Genomic DNA, 16971 nt, shown 5'->3' on the forward strand with positions numbered 1-16971 from the left:
TGGTTGGAGGACTGCGTCACTCCGTCTGGGGCACGGAGATGCCGGGGCCTTTGGGGTCGTCGAAGCGGTCCATGGTGAGCAGCTGCATGATCATGTGCAGGCCGTAGGTCAGAACCAGAACCATGAGCAGGCTGGTCAGCAGGCCCATCCAGATCCCCGCCGAGAAGAACCCAGCGCAGTCGCTGGCGTACGAGAACTCGCTGCCGCTCAGGCTGAAGCCCTGGATCTGGGAACATATTAAAGTAAAACATTTATAATCTGTAAAAAGACGGATCTCCCTGAGCTGCTATTGMTGCCYGAAGAAAAGCGCCGCTCTAAATGACCAATCAGAGCCAGGGGGAGGGTCTTAGCGCTGTCAATCACTCATGTATGCGCTGCTAAATGTGCGAATGGTGGAGAAACAACTCACTCAAATGCTAACTAGCTTTAGCACTCACAACAAGCTACGCTAGCTGGTGGGAGCAACAGAAGGACAGGTGATTGACAGCGCTAAGCCCCGCCTCCTGTCTGATTGGTTGTCTCCAGTTGGGGAGAAGGCAGGAGCTGAATTTATCCATCTCATACCAAACTGTCACAACATGAAAGTTTCAACAAATATGTAAAAAGATATTTTTTATAAAAGTTAGTGTCTGTGCACAGGGTTGTTCTCCTTTTCAGTCGCGCTGGGCGACATGAACTTTATCGCTTTGTTTTCTGGTACTACTCTGATAAGTGATGAGAATTATTTACTTATATTTTAGGTAACTGTTGTGTGTCGCATCAATTCCAGCCCCTCAAACACAAACTTCTCTTGAAAAACGTTCCCATTTATAATGTGTTTCTTTAGGAATGAAGTCAGATTTTTATCTCTGAGCTGCTCACAGTAACATTGATATTTATTTATGCTCYTATTGGACAAACAGAGAAAACAGTAAAATCCCAACAATATGAAGAGTTGTGGGAAGTTTTAAACRTAATTAATGGAAATTTATCACGATAAATGATAAATCTAAATTCTTTCAAGAMATKTATCACGATAAAYGATGCSATAAATACCATATAACTACTATTCAGCAGAAGAAGAGGCCACTTATTTATTAYAACATTTTTCTAAATCAGTTTCTTTCAAAATAAAATCAACAAAAACTGCAGATGTGCGTCTTTGGTGAATWTTTGGTTAAAACATGTTTTTCATTCAGTGAAGTTACTCAGAGTGGATAAAATATCCAGAAATTACMAAAGTAAAAGTACATCGTAGTAAAAATCCTCCTAGTTTTTCCCCAAAAGGTAAATGTAACTAATTACTACCTAACTCTGCATGTAACTGAGGGAATAATTTATTTTTATGTGATTAACATAAGATATAATTTTTTTACATAATAAAATGAGGGGATTGTGTGGAAAAGTTKTATATTTTGTTAATAAAGTCMTGATGATACATTTTTCTGTCTCAGAACTCAGGGCCATGTAAAGCCAGGAGGTAAAATGTTAGCATTGTGCTAAATAACTGTAATAATTATGAATAGTGAGTGGATGTTTCTGTATTGTGTAGCATTGTCTGTGGGTTCACAGTCAAACTAGTCGGTTTGACTGGGAATCTGCAGTCAAACCGACTGAAACTCACCTGAAAGTCGTCGAAGGAGACCCTCCACTGGTTGGCCGGGTCTTTGGCGGAGCGCGGGACGAGCAGCGGCCAGCGGAAGCTGCTGACGGACTTGCAGTGGTAGGAGTATTCAGCCGGGGCGTAGATGTTCCTGCTGCCGTTGAACGTGGCTTTGGTGCCGTCGTACTCCAGCTCCACGGCGTCCAGAGTGAACCAGCGGCGCGCCGACACCGTGTAATGGCGCTGGCTCATGACGAAGCTGGAACCAAATMAAAATAAAGAAACTAAACAATATTGTAGGAGCCATTTATTCTTTCTTGGGTTTATCGCCACCAGGGGGCGTATTTATTTTGAGTTCTGAGTGTCTGATGGGGGGGATGGGTTATTTAAGGTCAACCATGATTCTGCTCAGTGTGGTTAATAGGTAGAGGCAAACAGTTTTCTACTGTGCTTGATTTTGGATGTATGTCGAATTTATGTGGATCTAAATGGAAACAGTGAGACAATGGACATTTGTACTGGCAATAAATGACTTTATTTATGTCAAAGGAAAGATCGGCATCCTGAATCACGTAAAACCAACGCCTTTCAACAACAACCACCAGTAGCCTAAAATATAGGATTTTAGCCGCTACAAATGTAAAGAAAAAACGCGCAATCGCAGTCGGGCTGGAACGATTCATCAAACAAGTCAAGAGACTCAATTATTAAAATCCCTCAAACCAAATAATAATAATAATACATTTTATTTCAAAGGCGCCTTTCTGGCACTCAAGGACACCGTGCAAGAGTAAAAAATAGTGACAGAAACAAATAAAATATAACAATTAAAAATAGATAGAAATAAATAAAACAATGCATCTATATAAAATCTATGTAAAATCAGGCAAACCAATTGTGTCATGTGGAAAAGGCAGATCTAAAAAGGTGTGTTTTGAGTTCGGTTTTAAAATTTGATAATGACTTAATCCTCCTCATGAATGCTAACTGCTATTAGCATAGCAGAGAGCTTTTCCCTGGACGTGTTCAGGTTTTCATAGTTTTTCGGGGATCGGTACCATCGACTAATGTGAGCATCTGGCAGAAAGAATACATCCAGGGAATGTATTCTGTTTCTTTTTAATGTCATTGTAAAAAATAATGTATGATTTAAAGAGAATAGCAGTAAACATGGTTTAACCGCATTTTTCAAAACTGCTTCTGATGTATGAAACCTTGTAAAATAATTAAAACGAGAGGAAAGAAGATATTAAAAAATGTTTCCCATCCGTAACCAGATAAACACATTTAGCTGATGTCATTAAATTTTGTCTTGCTGTGATGAGTCCACCAGAGGGCGCTATAACAGCGATTTACTGCAGCAGGTTTCGATATTAATCCTGCCGTTATGGCAGAATTTACCAATATGTTATTGTTTTAAATATTTTATAAGCCTAATTGCCATAATAATGAGTAAAATGATCGTTTACATCAGAGGCCTGTGAAACACTCACATCAGCTTGAAGCTGCGGTGGCCGAGGACGTTCTCATAGTTCAGAACCAACCTGGAAGGAAACCAGACAGGAATGAAGGACGAGTCCAGCTGGAAGCTCCTCCATCGCCGCCGTTTTGGCTGCTAAACCTAAAATTCAGTTTTCTGCACCTCGATTTGCTCTTGTCGCAGTCGGAGCCGTGCAGCTTGGGGCTAACTCCCTCACCGAAGGTGGCCGGCGTCAGGTCGTGCTCCTCCCAGCGGTTGTTCCGCAGAATGCTCACCGTCAGGCCTTTGGCCCACAGCATCATGCATGTTTTGTCGTCCTCCTGCAGAAAACGGAGCAGAAAACTGAAGCGATTAATCAATTATTGTAATAACTGTCAACTAATTTAGTAATCAATAGTTAAATGACATAAAAGGCAATTGTTACTCAGAGCTGTAATTAAGCCAAAACTGAGCAAAAAACATTTGCATTTAAGATAAACAAAAAAAACTCATTTGTCTATAAATCTATCCAGAACTGGTTCAGCTTCTCTAGTTATTAAAATAAATAATCTGTTTAATTACAGTAAGAAAAGAACAGCTTAATGAGAGCCTCGTTGCTGATTTGTGCCTTCAGAACGTATAGAAACACGGTGGCGGCTGCATCATGATGTGGGTTGCCAGTTAAAGAACACGGATCAGGGGTGTCCAAACTTTTTATCCTGGGGGCCAAAATCAGAAAATTTAAACTACTGGCCTGCTAAATTAAAAAAGCAAAAATTGTTTATCGTTTTAAATATTTTATTTTATTTTTTTATAAATTATGTTATTAAAGAACCAAAACATAAAAAGGATGATTTCCAGATTTATTAAATAGTTTTCAGTTTTGTTGGCCAAACTTGTACCATCATTTTCTTGTTTTCAGGGGCCGAACAAATCCATTTCAAGGACCACAAATGGCCCCCGGGCCACACTTTGAAATATTCTGTACTGTCCCTTTAAGCCAGAGGAAGACAGAAAAAGCACCTTAAACTCCACAGGAGGGTAAACTCCGGGCTGCTCCTTGACGCGCTGCTGGCGCTCCCGGTCCCTCCACCGGTCCCTGTATCCGCCTCTGGACTGCAGCAGGGAGCGTCCTCCACCAAGACCCGTCTCCAGAGACCTGGACGCCGCTTCCTTCTGCCGACACGGACAAAACGGGACAGGGCGGGTTGGACAAAACCTCATGAAGATCAGCGTTCACCTTCACCACGGCAGGCTCACCCTGAAGGGCTGCAGGCCGGTATAAACGGCCGTGAAGGGGACGGACTGGGACTTCATGATGCTCATCACCTGACCCATGACCTCATCTAAACAAAGACGGACAAACGGGTCAAAACCTGATCAATCTGATGCTTTGATGAATGAAAAGTGACCACAAAGTCTCACCGTTTCCACTGAGAATCTCTTTAGCAGACAGCAGATCTGACCTGCAACACAATCCGGTGACAAAACGGTGAGATCCGGCGGAGAGGAAGGGAAGTTATCGATTAATTATCTAAAGTTCATTTCTCTTATCAACTAACAGTTCAAAAGCATGTTAAAAAAAACAACAACAGAGTTCTCTCTWGTATCAAGACGGCCGAGCGACTTATAGCACAAAAAGCTAAATCTTTAATTTTCTATCATTATATTTAAACATTACTTTGCCAGCTATGTTAAATACTGACTGAATAAACAGAAAAATGTGTTATTCTCACATTATTATACTTAGAAAGACATCAAACTCAACAGTGAAATGTCACATTTTCCTGCGTTGTGCCATCAGTTTTTCTGTCAGCACCGTGTCCTCCCGTCATGTCCGTAGTTTTTACTCATAAATTGACGCTGCTCCGCCATTCAGCTCGACGGAATGGGAGATTTATAAAGACGATGTCTTAAGGAGTTTATATTTCAAAAAGAAGAACCACATAAAGTACATTTTTCATCCCTCACCGGACTCCGTTTGGACCGTTTCTCTCTGCTGAGCTGGGATATTACCGCCATCTTGAATTTTGTTATCAACAGGGCACCGCTTACTAATGACCAGCGGCGCCCTCTGCTGGATAGCGGCCAAACTACAACACTGAAACAAGGTCTAAATCAGTGTTTCTCAACCTTTTTCGGCCCTGCGCCCCCCCAGCCTTTATCCAGGTCCCTCATCGCCCTCCACCAAAGAATTTGTAGGCTACTTTGCACTGACAATTATTTTATTATTAATGTTACTATCATTATTGTAGATGTTATGAATCGACACACCGATTATGTTTTCCCGTACACTTCAGCGCCTTACGCTCCTTCACCTCACGCACATAACGGGGTAATGTAGAGAGTTTTGCCCTAAACCTATCGGCGTCTGGAGGAGGGGGGTTGATGGGGGGGAGGCGAGCGTATGTTTCTACGCTTGTTCGTGGGGGGGGGCTGCCAATTAATGTTTTCGCATCCATCTGAATAATGTGTAGTTGCGCCCCTGCCCATGGCACTTCAACAATATTATTTTACCTTTTATCTGGAAATAATGTCTGTTTATTCTTGCCATACGGTCTCTGTATTAATTATTGATCGAAAGGTCTTGCCATACCAGTTTATTCCTCTGTATTTACTTTAGTTTCTTAGTTTATTCTTGCATTTTGTTCTTCATTCATTTCCATTTAGTTTCATTTGATTAGTTTTATYCTCTCTTGGTTTATTGCTATGTCCACTTTAGTTTCTTTCCTGTTGCTACATTTATTTTATCGTTTATTGACCATCAGTAATCTTCACTCATCACCTGCTGCGCCGCCTAATCGTCATGTTTTTCACATCATGTGTTGATTTTTCACTGTTCAGCGTTGGATTCTCTGTTTTTAAGCCCTAATTCACATCTAGTTCGTCGCTTCGTTTTGCCCGCTTCTCATGTTTCAGAATTTTGCGCAATGTGAACGTCGTTTTTTTAAAAAAAAAACTCTCTGAGGTGCAGGGCGGTAAGGGAAACATATCGATATTTGTACATTGTTTCCTTTTAAAACAATGGAAACAATTTTGGTATTCTGATTATTGAAATTTTAAAGTGTTGTGGTACCGTTGTTCCATCAAACCCGTTTCATGTCGGACCACTTACAGCTCCGTGTTAACGCTATAAATGAACGCTCTCTATCGTGGAATCACCCATGGAGGGATTTCTTTATTTAAATGGGTTCATTTTTCAGAGGGATACAAAGTGAAGGTATCGTGATTTTAGTAATTACATGTTTATAAGAGCGATTTTCGGTTGTCCTTCATGGAAGCGGGCAGCTTTCAAACGAAAATAAAACACTTTTTAATATAAATTGCTGCTTTGACATGATCACAGAACTGCCAAAACATATGTAGCTACATAAATACCAGACAAAGTGAATCACAGCAGCGTCATCAGCCGGTGTAACGCTGAACTGATGCGGAGCTGCACCATGAAGCTACAAACACTGAATAGAAGAAGAGCTGCCATCGATACAGCTGCAGTCAAGTGATTTAATGTTACACATACAGTTTTACCAAGTTGCTCAAAGTCTAAACTGGTATTGTTGTGGATTTAAGGTGTAAAGTTTACCTTCGACCAAACGCCCCCCAAAGGCATCCCAGCGCCCCACTTTTGTAAAAATGTCCGCCAGCGCCCCCTGCCGTCCTCTGAACGCCCCCTGGGGGGCGGTACCGCCCACGTTGAGAACCGCTAGTCTAAACGGAGTTTAGTTAATCGCATGGAACTAGTTTTAATCTAATGATCCATTAATCGTAGATTAATTATTTGCATCCTAAACAAGCTCACCCGGTCCCGTACGGCAGCCTGAAGACCAGCAGAGCCGGAGACGAGGCGTTCAGTCTCAGCTGGCTCAGCGTCTCCGGGTCCATGTACAGAGGGGACGTTTCTAATTGGTCCTGCAGCTGACCAATCACAGCGTTGGAGGCGGGCCAAGACACAGCAGGAAGAACCAGAGAAGAAGAAGAGGCCTGAAGCGCTCCCTGGGACAGATCAGAGGAATAAATAAAGACATGGGAGGAAATTAATATTATCCTTTACAGCAAGGGTGTCCATAGTGGGGTTCTGGTGATTTTTGTGGCAATTTAACTGATTTTGTGCAGCCCCCCCAACTTCAATTCAAGAATAGTCCAAATTTCTCCTGTAGCCCAGGCTGTCCAGTTCAATTCCTGTTCTAAACTGGACCTCTAACTATTATGTATTATATATTTTAATGACAATTTATTTGTAGAAAGACCATATTCAGCATAGGTTATATGCTCCATGACGTAAACACTGAGGTATATTTCTTACATACTACCACCCTGAGTGTCTGACTTTAATATTTTACCTCAAGGTTAGGAAAAACACCATCTTGCTTGTTTCCAAAGGCTCCTCCATACATGGTAAAATCCTCGATACTCATCTAGAGAACAAAAACAAAACCAGAAAACAGAGATTAGGGAGAGAAGAAAGCACTTTGCTGCTGCTATTCAAATAAAATTTTATTTTTGATGAAGAAAGTCAAACAAATTTTTTTATTCAAGCTTTGGACCCAGACACCAGGAAAGAACCAACAGGACAAAAATTTAGTCAACAACTGAAAATAAAATTTACATTCACCACATTTGAAAAATACTTTATTTGACCCAAAGGAAAATGAAAGCTTTTCATAAGTCATATCATCCAAGCATCTTTAAAGAGTCGTAGTTGATGCTGTTGGCAGACGGGATCTCCACTAGCAGTCCGACTTGCAACTAATCTGAAGAGTCCTCTGAGCAAAGACTGTTAGCATCACATGCTAACAGTCTTTACTATCTGGGTAACACAGACAATATTCCACAATAACATGTCCTGGATGACCTTATCAGTTGCTAGCTCTGCTAATCCGTCTCATTTGCTTTTGCAGCTCCTCTTCAAATCTCTGAGTTTAACTTTAACTAATAGGTTAAATGAAAAAAATAATCCTCACATGAAGCTAACGGAGAAAGGCCCTATTTTATTTTACAGCGTTAATAATTGTATTTTTGGTTCTCTTTTTAAATCAAGCATGTTAAGAGTCTGTTTTGTACCTTATCCTGAAGGAACAGCACCACGTTTCGGGGCCCGACGTTCAGAGCCTTGTCCAGGTAGGAGGCCAGCTGCTGGTGCCCAACGATGTGACCTGCAGTGGGCAGAGCCTGCTGAGGGATGGAGACCCTTCAAAAGAAAAGGGAAACATCATCAAACAGGTGGACAACCAGAAAATAACCAAGACATATAAATATGTGATTATATGGAAAAAACATGGCTCATAGTTTAGCTGGAATATTTTCCAGAACCTGAACAAATTAATATAAATATCTTCAAAACAGCTGTAATGTAGGACTACTGTCCTGTTTTGTTTTTTTTATTAAATTTTTTATGTACTAATTATGTAAATGTTCTTCTTATATGATTTCATTTGGTGTTCGGTTTATAATTATTTTACTTGATTCATATACAGTGTATTTGAATGTTTAGATTATCTGAGGCAGACAGTAACTAGTTACATTTACAATTAAAGGTTAATATTTTAACAACATGCAATATAATTTTATATAATCCAATAGTCTGTTTTTATGTACGCACATTCGTCGATCTTGAAAGCGTATTTATTTAACTGAAAACTGATACTGAAGGTGATTAAAGCCAATGGAAATTTTTTTTTATTTATTCTTAGTAGCCCTCATCCTCCTGAGGTGACACTAAACGCATAAATAAAACACAACATGACCTCTAATGCGCGATAATTTCAGTTAAATTCAGACCTAATTTCGACATCACAGCAAACATTTCTCCTCCTCCCGACATTAATACACTGCTAACGGTTAGCGGACGGACAAGCCCCGGTAGAACCCCGAACCCTGGACCCCACTCACCCTTCACTCGTCCATATGATGACCGGGACCTGCTCATGGCACTGAACCGTGATGAGAACACTGAACACGGCCAGAAACACGGTCATGGACCCGGGAATCCGCTGGAGAAAGAGGCTCGCTGTCCCTGACGACGCCATCTTTCCTCCGATATGACAGCAGGTGCCGAACGTGACGTAGAGGAGATCACGTGACTACTGAGGAGCATCTCAGCAGCAGCGCGCTAAACTCCGGTGTCTCTATGGCAAAACAACTTAACACATAATCACAATACAAGATATTGGTGAAATTCTCTGGTTAAGCTATCCTACGACTAATTTTACAAAAAGAGCGACACATAAGTAACTAAGACAAGTTATTATGCGCAGCTAAATTATATATGAATTATATTAGGATGGCTTACTTAACACTGAGGAGTGTGAACATATATTTAAAATATTTTTCTGTGTTTTTATTCAGTTTTATAAACTTTGACATCAAAATACCTCAAYTCAGATGTAAAATTAAGCTTAAGTTTTGTTTTCTAAAATATCTTATAGAAATATACGATTGTCCTGGGGCTAGAATGGAAACAAGGGTACAAAACAAAGACAAATCACAGCTTTAAAAGTCAGATGCTTTATTGAAAGCATACAGGAGGAAAGAGTAACAATGACAGAAAGGTGATTCACTTAAAATAATGGCAAATCAATGTTTTGTTTCCCTTAGAAAAGTCAGTAATCTGGGGATAAAATACTCTCTGTTTATACAAAATATGCATCAAAGCTGGGGATAATTTCAAAAAGTTAGTAGATCTACAGAAAATACAGCATTTTTCAAACATACTTTCCCAAAATCTTCACATAATGGCCATAAAAAAAAMCCATCAAGAATATCACAAATCAAGTGTTTGGTGTCGAACTGCCAGAACTGTGATAGTGATCGGTGCTGCAGCAAACAGATAAACAAAAAACTGAGGAGGAATCAGAAACCAGAGGACAGAAAACAGATTAAAGCACCTTTGACCTCAGACTGAGACCAGCAGACGATTCCCTAACCGACATGTGGCACAACGTGGAGGTAAAGTTACCTTATCAAAGATAAAACAGGCTAAAGACGTCCGTTTTTAGCTTTGATTGAAAAATTAATGGCTGAACATATAAGAGGAGTAAAAGTAGAGTTATGGGTTTGCAGAGTGATGTATTATTTGGCATAAAACAGGATGAAAGAAGTAAAAAATCTCAGTATTTTCATGTATAAATTGTGGATGTAAAGATTAAATCAACATTAAAGTAGTTGGAGGAAAAAACATTTAAATCTAAACGGAAGCTGCTGTGGTAAAATCTTAAAGATGTGAGTCGAGACGTGTAAAAACTGTTAGCGTTAGATGCAAATAGAGTTAGAAAAACTCCAACTTTTAGAGAAAACTTGATGGAAATGGGAAGATATAAACAGAACTGGGCGTTTAGCTGCTGATGCTTTGGCACGCTAACGAATCAGGACTGACACCAGTTTGTAAATCCACAGGTGCTTTAACTGGACAACACTTCCTGGTCACTTTAAGAGCAGCTTAACGTCGAATTCTCCAACCGCATCATCAGAACCAACATCGAAACACGAAGAAAACGGTGAAGAAAGATCGTAAATGTATTTTAATTACCGCCTTCGTAAGCTGCTAGTCTGACGCAGCGAAATCAAAGCAGAAATTATTTTAAATTAAATGTAAGAATTAAAAATGAGGGACAACACAAATGTAAAAAGAAGTGACGGGAACAGAGGCACAGGTTGGATTTGATCTGAAAACTGGGAGCAGAAATTATTCAAAATCCACAGCAGAAACCATTTCTGGGTCAACATACATTGAAAACAATCAGTCATCAACCTGCGTCACAGCTGCTGTTCGCTAATTCAATTTAAAACATGCTTTTTATTTAACAGCTGGAGATTCTGTTTCTTCAAAAGTACAGAAAACGATCACCGATGATCGTCGTTTTCTTCATAATTAACTGAGAAATCCAGCATGTTGTCAGAGCAGGAGGTTAGCGACCCGAGCCAGAGTCCAAACCGTGTTAGCATCGGACCAGGCTAACGCTGCATCCGTTGCTCCGTCCGTCCTGCTCGCTGTCCGGAGGGAAATCGAGCCTCAGGATCTGGTTTCTATCTGTCTGTGGAGACCTTCCGCCTGAGCTTTCAGGTTCCTGAACTCCGTCTGGATGAAATCGGTCAACGTCTTCCTCATTTCCATCTACAACAAGAGTTTGGTTAAAACCAGGGGAGGAAATAAAAACAGGGAGATTTCTTAACCGTGTCGATTTACAGTGAAATTTAACATAATGTAAATTTATGTTAAATTTAATTGATATTAATAATTGATATCAATGTCCTTTATTAGTCCCATATCTCTTATCTGAAAGGTTTTTAATGGGTTCAATCTGACTAAAAATTCATCCTTATTTTTTTTCTTGSATGAATGGCAAGTTTATTTCATTCTTTGTTTCTTTTGCCTTTTCATTTTTCTATTGTTTAAATAAAAAAGTTCCTTTAATGATTTAAGACTTGGGGGATCCGGGCCCCCCAACCCCCCCTGGGATTTACGCCTGTGGTTATAAAGTTAAATTTATATCACAGAAAACAGGCGTGTTTAAAATGTCTGCAGCTCAGTCAGGCTGCGAGAGTGAGAGAGAGCAACACCTAAGCATACAAATCAATGTATAATTAAAAGAAAAAGAATGTTTTTTTAAAATCTACACCTAGAGTATAAAAAATATATATAAATAGTGAAAAAAAATTTTTAACTAACAAAACAGTAAGATTAAAAATAAAAAATTGGGATTATGTTAAATTAATACAATTAAAAATGACAAACAAATATTAATCTATGTTACTATTTATAATCAAATAAGTTGGGAAAGTTATTTTTTGGAGCAATATTTGACCTAATTATTACTTTATCAAACTATTTATGTTTTTCTATGTTTTGACAACTTCAGTCCTCCATAATTCAATATTTAACGAATTATGTGTTAAATCTGCATGTAAATGTATTCCTTAATGTTACTGGGGTTAAATAAAAAGCCTCTGATATGTTCAACTAAACGGGAAGTAAAGAAATAATTATTAAATTGGTATATAGTGACACATCAGGATTAAATAAGTTAATTCAACCAGTTTGGTCATTTTTAGTGTTCAATGTGTAAGAAAATGTGTATAATAAGTGTAATATTGGTTATGAGATATAATTACATTAATGTTAATTTGGATGTGAATATCAGGCCATATTTTCAGTACATTCCAAGTTCAGACATTTTTCTTCAGCTAAATTTGCTGCTGGTTTATTTTTCCCCTTAAAAAGCAGCTTGTCGTTTTCACCTGGCTCYTGTYTTCAGCTCGGAGGGAATCAACCAGCTCTCTGACGCTGAAAGGTTTTCCCACCAGGACCGTGATCCTCTGGAAGAGAAAGCGACATTTAACCCCAACAGAAGCAGAACAAATCCAAAGCACATCCAGGTCAAAGGTCTTACTTTCCCGGACCGAGGAATGTAGGGCGACTCGTTTGGCAGGACGTCGGTCAGACCTGAGGAGGCGAGACAGAAAACACTCACAGCTGGAGGCACAGAAACACACCCAGGGGGAAACAGTTGATACCACCAACTCAAACGAACCAAAACACTGTTTTATACTAAACAAAAAGTAGCGCTGTGGTCAGTGGCTACGGCAGCGAGTCTGAGCGTGAACTCAGAGCAGGAAGAAGTGGTTTGAGTTGCTCTTTAACAGGTTTCCTGGGCTATTTTTCCCCTTTGCTGTGGCTCTCTGAATTATTAACACCTACATCTCCAGGTTTCATTCAGTTCACGCCTCCACTGCAGCAGCGCGGCTACGGATGGCATGTAAAAGCATGAACCTTCCTGATGTAAGCGAAAACATGCAGCGTGTTGGTACTGTGGGTTTACTCACCTACATGCCACAGCGGCAGGATGATGGGATTCAGAGAGCACTCTGCTATCAGCCGACCTACACCTGAGACACACAACAGGACCAACGATTCACCAGACGTAGGAAATACTTTAGAGGTTCTCCACTTCCTGACCGGGGCAGAACCAGCAGAACCTGGTCCAATGCCTGGTTCTGAACCAGATAAAGGCTGAGACTCTGGGTCAGGCTGAAGGGTGCAAACAGTAGGAGACGGATAGGAAAAAGGCTTGGCCTCATATTATCAGCTATACTAGTGTGTTTTTCAAAGTGGGGCCACCAGGGGGCGCCAGAGGAGCATCGGACAGTTGCAGGATGAGAATCCATCCATCCATCCATCCATCCATCCATCCATCCATTTTCTTACACCCTTGTCCCTCAGTGGGGTCGGGAGGTGCTGGTGCCTCTCCAGCTAGTGTACCGGGTGAGAGGCGGGGTCACAGGTTGCCAGTCTGTCGCAGGGCAACACAGAGACACACAGAGACACACAACCATGCACACACACACTCACACCTAGGGGTAATTTGGAGAGACCAATTAACCTGACAGTCATGTTTTTGGACTGTGGGAGGAAACCRGAGTACCTGGAGAAAACCCACCATGCACAGGGAGAACATGGAGACTCCATGCAGAAAGACCGGGGCCGGGAATCGAACCCAGAACCTTCTTGCTGCAAGGCAACAGCTCTACCAACTGTGCCACTGTGCAGCCCCAGGATGAGAATATAAAAGTATAAAAAATTTAAATGATCTGAATAATCGATAGATTACTTGTTCACTGAGATAATCTTTTACAGCAGCCGTTTTTGGTGCAGAGGCTGTTCCACTCACCCCATTTCAGGCGGATAAATTCCTCCGTCATGTTGATTTTTCCTGTTAAAGCAGGAATTAAACACAGAGGAAATTTTATTTTGATCCCAAAGAACATCCAGCAGCTAAACCATGAACTACTGACGAACCTTCAGGGAAAATGTGGACCCATTCTCCCTTGTTGAGTTTCTCCAGGACAAAGTCCATGCCCTTCTGGTAAACGCCGTCGCCTGCAGGAGACAAACCGTTACTGCGTCTTTCGTTTGTGCAGAAACCCGAACTGGGGCTTTGCTCAGACTCACCTCTGCAGACAGGAACACACTTTCCTCGGCTGAAGAACCCGGAGTGCAGCTCTCTGGTGAAGCAGATGTCAGACGCTGTCGGCGTCCTGTTCGGTCCAAACAGAGGTTTCCATGGTTACTCACAGGGAAAATCTGGACTGGAGGAGCAACTAGGGATGCACCGATCCACTTTCCACACTTCAGATACCGATATCTGAGGTTTATCCTCGACTGATACAGATTGATGCAGAAAAACAGCTGAAATGTTTGGATAACTCTGCACCAGTACAGCTCAGTGAAATTCACCAGCAGCTTCACAAGCTGGTCAAACATGGAAAAAACAACTTTAATTCGTTCAATTAGGAGTAAAACAGCCGATGTAACATAAATAATAAAGAAACTGAAGCTGACAGAAACAGCATGTTGACTATCTCAGTCAAACATGTAAAAAATAAACTGCAACAAACCTCAGATGGTTCAGAAAGAGCATTTAGAAATTCTAAAAATAAGGTAAAATAAAGCATAAAATTAGACTGAATGGATCGGCCCTTATCGTCGCTGACACCCAGTCTTATGGCTGAAAAACCCTAAAACTGGGTTTTTCAGTCTTAGGGTTGCTTACCTTTATTTTAGTCTTTCTATTTTTATTATTATTATTATTTTATTTTATTTTTTTGGTCTATTTATTTGTCGATTTTGGCCCATGTGACCAAAAGTTTGGACGCCCTGCCTGATCTAATTTGTGAATAAGTAAAAAAAGAAAGTCTTGACTCGGCCTACATCTCCCAGAATGCAGTGCAGTCCTACACTGGAGCTCAGTGAATATTCTGTCTATTGATATTGATCCCGTGTCTATCCTGATATATATTGTTGTTGATCTACTGTCCAGATATTAGTATCGGATCGGTGCATCGCCAGGAGAAGAGAAACTCACCATCGCATCTTCCTGTAGCTCCACAGCTGCCGCAGCTTCAGCACACCTGCTCCAAACGAACAGCGTTACTTCCTGGTTACGACCCTCAGGGCCGGACCGCCAACGTTCCCGGGTCTTACCCCAGATGTGCGGGTCGTCCATGCAGGACTGGTGATTGGACAAGGTGATGAGGGGCGTGTCCGACGGCCGGTGGTCAATCAGGTCCAGCAGAACCTCCTGGTTGTGGACGGTCAGGTAGTTCATGTACTCTGGATGGAGACCAGAAAGTGGCTGCTTGCTCTGCTAGCATGGCTGGATGTTTGTTTGCAATCAGAGATTAAACACTTACTGGTCCAGATGAAGGAATACGTTCCCACCATGCCCATGATGAAGGAGCTGGAGACCCGCCACGCCAGCGCAGGGCATTGTGGGAACGGCCATCGGACCTCCAGGGGCATCCTGGCTCTCCAGAGGTTCTACATACAACCACAGTCACCCTGACAACAAGAGAGGAAATAATCATAAAAATAAAGTAGAATAAAACAAAAGTCAACAGCTGCAGTGGTTCCGGTCCAGAATGAACCACCTTCAGATTCAGATTCTTCAACTTGAGCTTTGAAACATGAGCGTGACTGGACGTTCCAACAAAAATGACACTAAGCATTTGGCAGAGCTGGTTTGGCAAAAGATTAGCCATTAAGCTAACATCAAGCTAATGTTAACATTAAGCTAACAGTCAGCTAACAGTAAGCTACAGTTTGGAGTTCCCAAAAAAAACAAGAAAATGGAAAGACGGAGAAAAAAATACCAGAGAACTCCACTAAGATAAACAGATGGATGGACAAGGGAATGAATGAATGAATGAATGAATGAATGAATGAATGAATGAATGAATGAATGAATGAATGAATGAATGACAGATGGATGGACAAGGAAATGAATAGAAGTATAGATGGATGTATGAATAAACAGAAGGATTAATGTATGAACGGATTAATGGATGGATGAAACTATCACAATGTGAATTAAAGATTAAAGTCTGAACTCCTGCAGACCTGGAAAAGTCTTAACTTCCAGATTTTTCCAAACTGCATGAATCCTGGATCCAATCAGGAGACTAAAGTCTGAACTTTGTGAGGTCAAAAGGCGAGGAGCTGTGTGATCCAACAGTGACGTCACATCCAGCAAGAGGCTTTTTTTCTCTTCCAAATGCGAATAAAAATATTTATTTTCTCTTTTTAACCGGAATGCATAACCTAAAAGTTGTTCTACTTGACCTGTTAACCAGTGGGATACATTGAAATCATAAACAGGTATAGCTGATTTTTTTGTTTTGTTTGTTTTTTTCTGATATTGTCACTTGTTGTTATAAATGAAGACTATATAAAAGCATCCAGCAGCATGTCTCGGTCCGCTGTAACATCTGGTAGTTCCTGAACAGAGTCTCTCTCACCTGAACAGGTTAATGAAGCTGACCAACATAAACCGGGACAGTCCAGCTAACACGTCAACTAGCATTCCGGTTAAAGTTTCATTATATTTAATCAAATATCAGGATCACTTTACAGCTCTAAATAACCACACATAACAGTTTTAATTCAAATAAATGCACGTTACAGCCAGGCAGACAGTAGACACGTCATTTCTACACTTTTAAGTTGTTTATAGGAAAGCAAAAATCTCCTTTTTTATGTTATACTTACTTTATAACTGTCTCTAATGTTAACCTTTCTTCCTTCTTCTTCTTCCTACTCTTTTTCTTCTTCTCTTTCAGTTTAACTGCAGTATCTGCATGTCTTGCGGCGATATCGCCTCCTGCTGGATAACCTGATCATTGCAGTCTTTATTCTTCTAAAATCATTCGTCAGGTCGGATTGTTTAATATTTTTATGTTTTAGTTAATTCCCAGCCATAATAAAATTGAGTAAAAAATAATTTTGTTAAGCTAAATTATAAAATATTTTCTAAGGACCTTCACACCCTCACATGTGTCTGATTGACAAACTGAAGATACTCCTTAACAACACTGTTCTGAGGAGAAATTATATTGGTAATTGCTTAAATTATGTAATTAGTAAAAAAAATGTAAGAGC

The 16971-nt window shown here is 40.5% G+C and overlaps 2 protein-coding genes across 2 annotated transcripts; both read right to left on the reverse strand.

Annotated features, from left to right (window-relative positions):
• Positions 1 to 6: 6 nt before the first annotated feature.
• On the reverse strand, positions 7 to 9110 carry atp6ap1a (ATPase H+ transporting accessory protein 1a). Its single transcript, XM_008414885.2, has 11 exons — positions 8931 to 9110; positions 8103 to 8229; positions 7382 to 7456; positions 6841 to 7034; positions 4467 to 4507; positions 4302 to 4387; positions 4065 to 4217; positions 3225 to 3382; positions 3076 to 3126; positions 1604 to 1841; positions 7 to 226 (listed from the first exon to the last, which is right to left on the reverse strand). Exons 1-11 carry the CDS (start codon positions 9065 to 9067, stop codon positions 17 to 19), a joined length of 1470 nt encoding a protein of 489 aa, XP_008413107.1. The 5' UTR covers positions 9068 to 9110; the 3' UTR covers positions 7 to 16.
• Positions 9111 to 9524: 414 nt separating this feature from the next.
• Positions 9525 to 16687, reverse strand: tafazzin (tafazzin, phospholipid-lysophospholipid transacylase). The gene is made up of 11 exons (XM_008414886.2): positions 16582 to 16687; positions 15228 to 15375; positions 15019 to 15147; positions 14900 to 14945; positions 13987 to 14072; positions 13834 to 13914; positions 13706 to 13747; positions 12861 to 12923; positions 12428 to 12480; positions 12276 to 12353; positions 9525 to 11151 (listed from the first exon to the last, which is right to left on the reverse strand). The coding sequence occupies exons 2-11, from the start codon at positions 15334 to 15336 to the stop codon at positions 11050 to 11052; spliced, it is 789 nt and encodes a 262-aa protein (XP_008413108.1). The 5' UTR covers positions 15337 to 15375; positions 16582 to 16687; the 3' UTR covers positions 9525 to 11049.
• Between the last annotated feature and the right edge of the window lie 284 nt (positions 16688 to 16971).

This window comes from Poecilia reticulata, linkage group LG7, assembly GCF_000633615.1.
Source record: "Poecilia reticulata strain Guanapo linkage group LG7, Guppy_female_1.0+MT, whole genome shotgun sequence".
Classification (NCBI taxonomy): Eukaryota; Metazoa; Chordata; class Actinopteri; order Cyprinodontiformes; family Poeciliidae; genus Poecilia; species Poecilia reticulata.

Excerpts from the sequence above, each read along its gene's own strand:
- atp6ap1a (XM_008414885.2), bottom strand. The coding sequence starts at position 9,067 with ATGGCGTCGTCAGGGACAGCGAGCCTCTTTCTCCAGCGGATTCCCGGG. Across the intron at positions 7,035-7,381 it reads GTGTTTTTCCTAACCTTGAG|GGAGCGCTTCAGGCCTCTTC; the intron begins GTAAAATATTAA and ends GATCTGTCCCAG. Across the intron at positions 3,127-3,224 it reads TGCGACAAGAGCAAATCGAG|GTTGGTTCTGAACTATGAGA; the intron begins GTGCAGAAAACT and ends GTTTCCTTCCAG.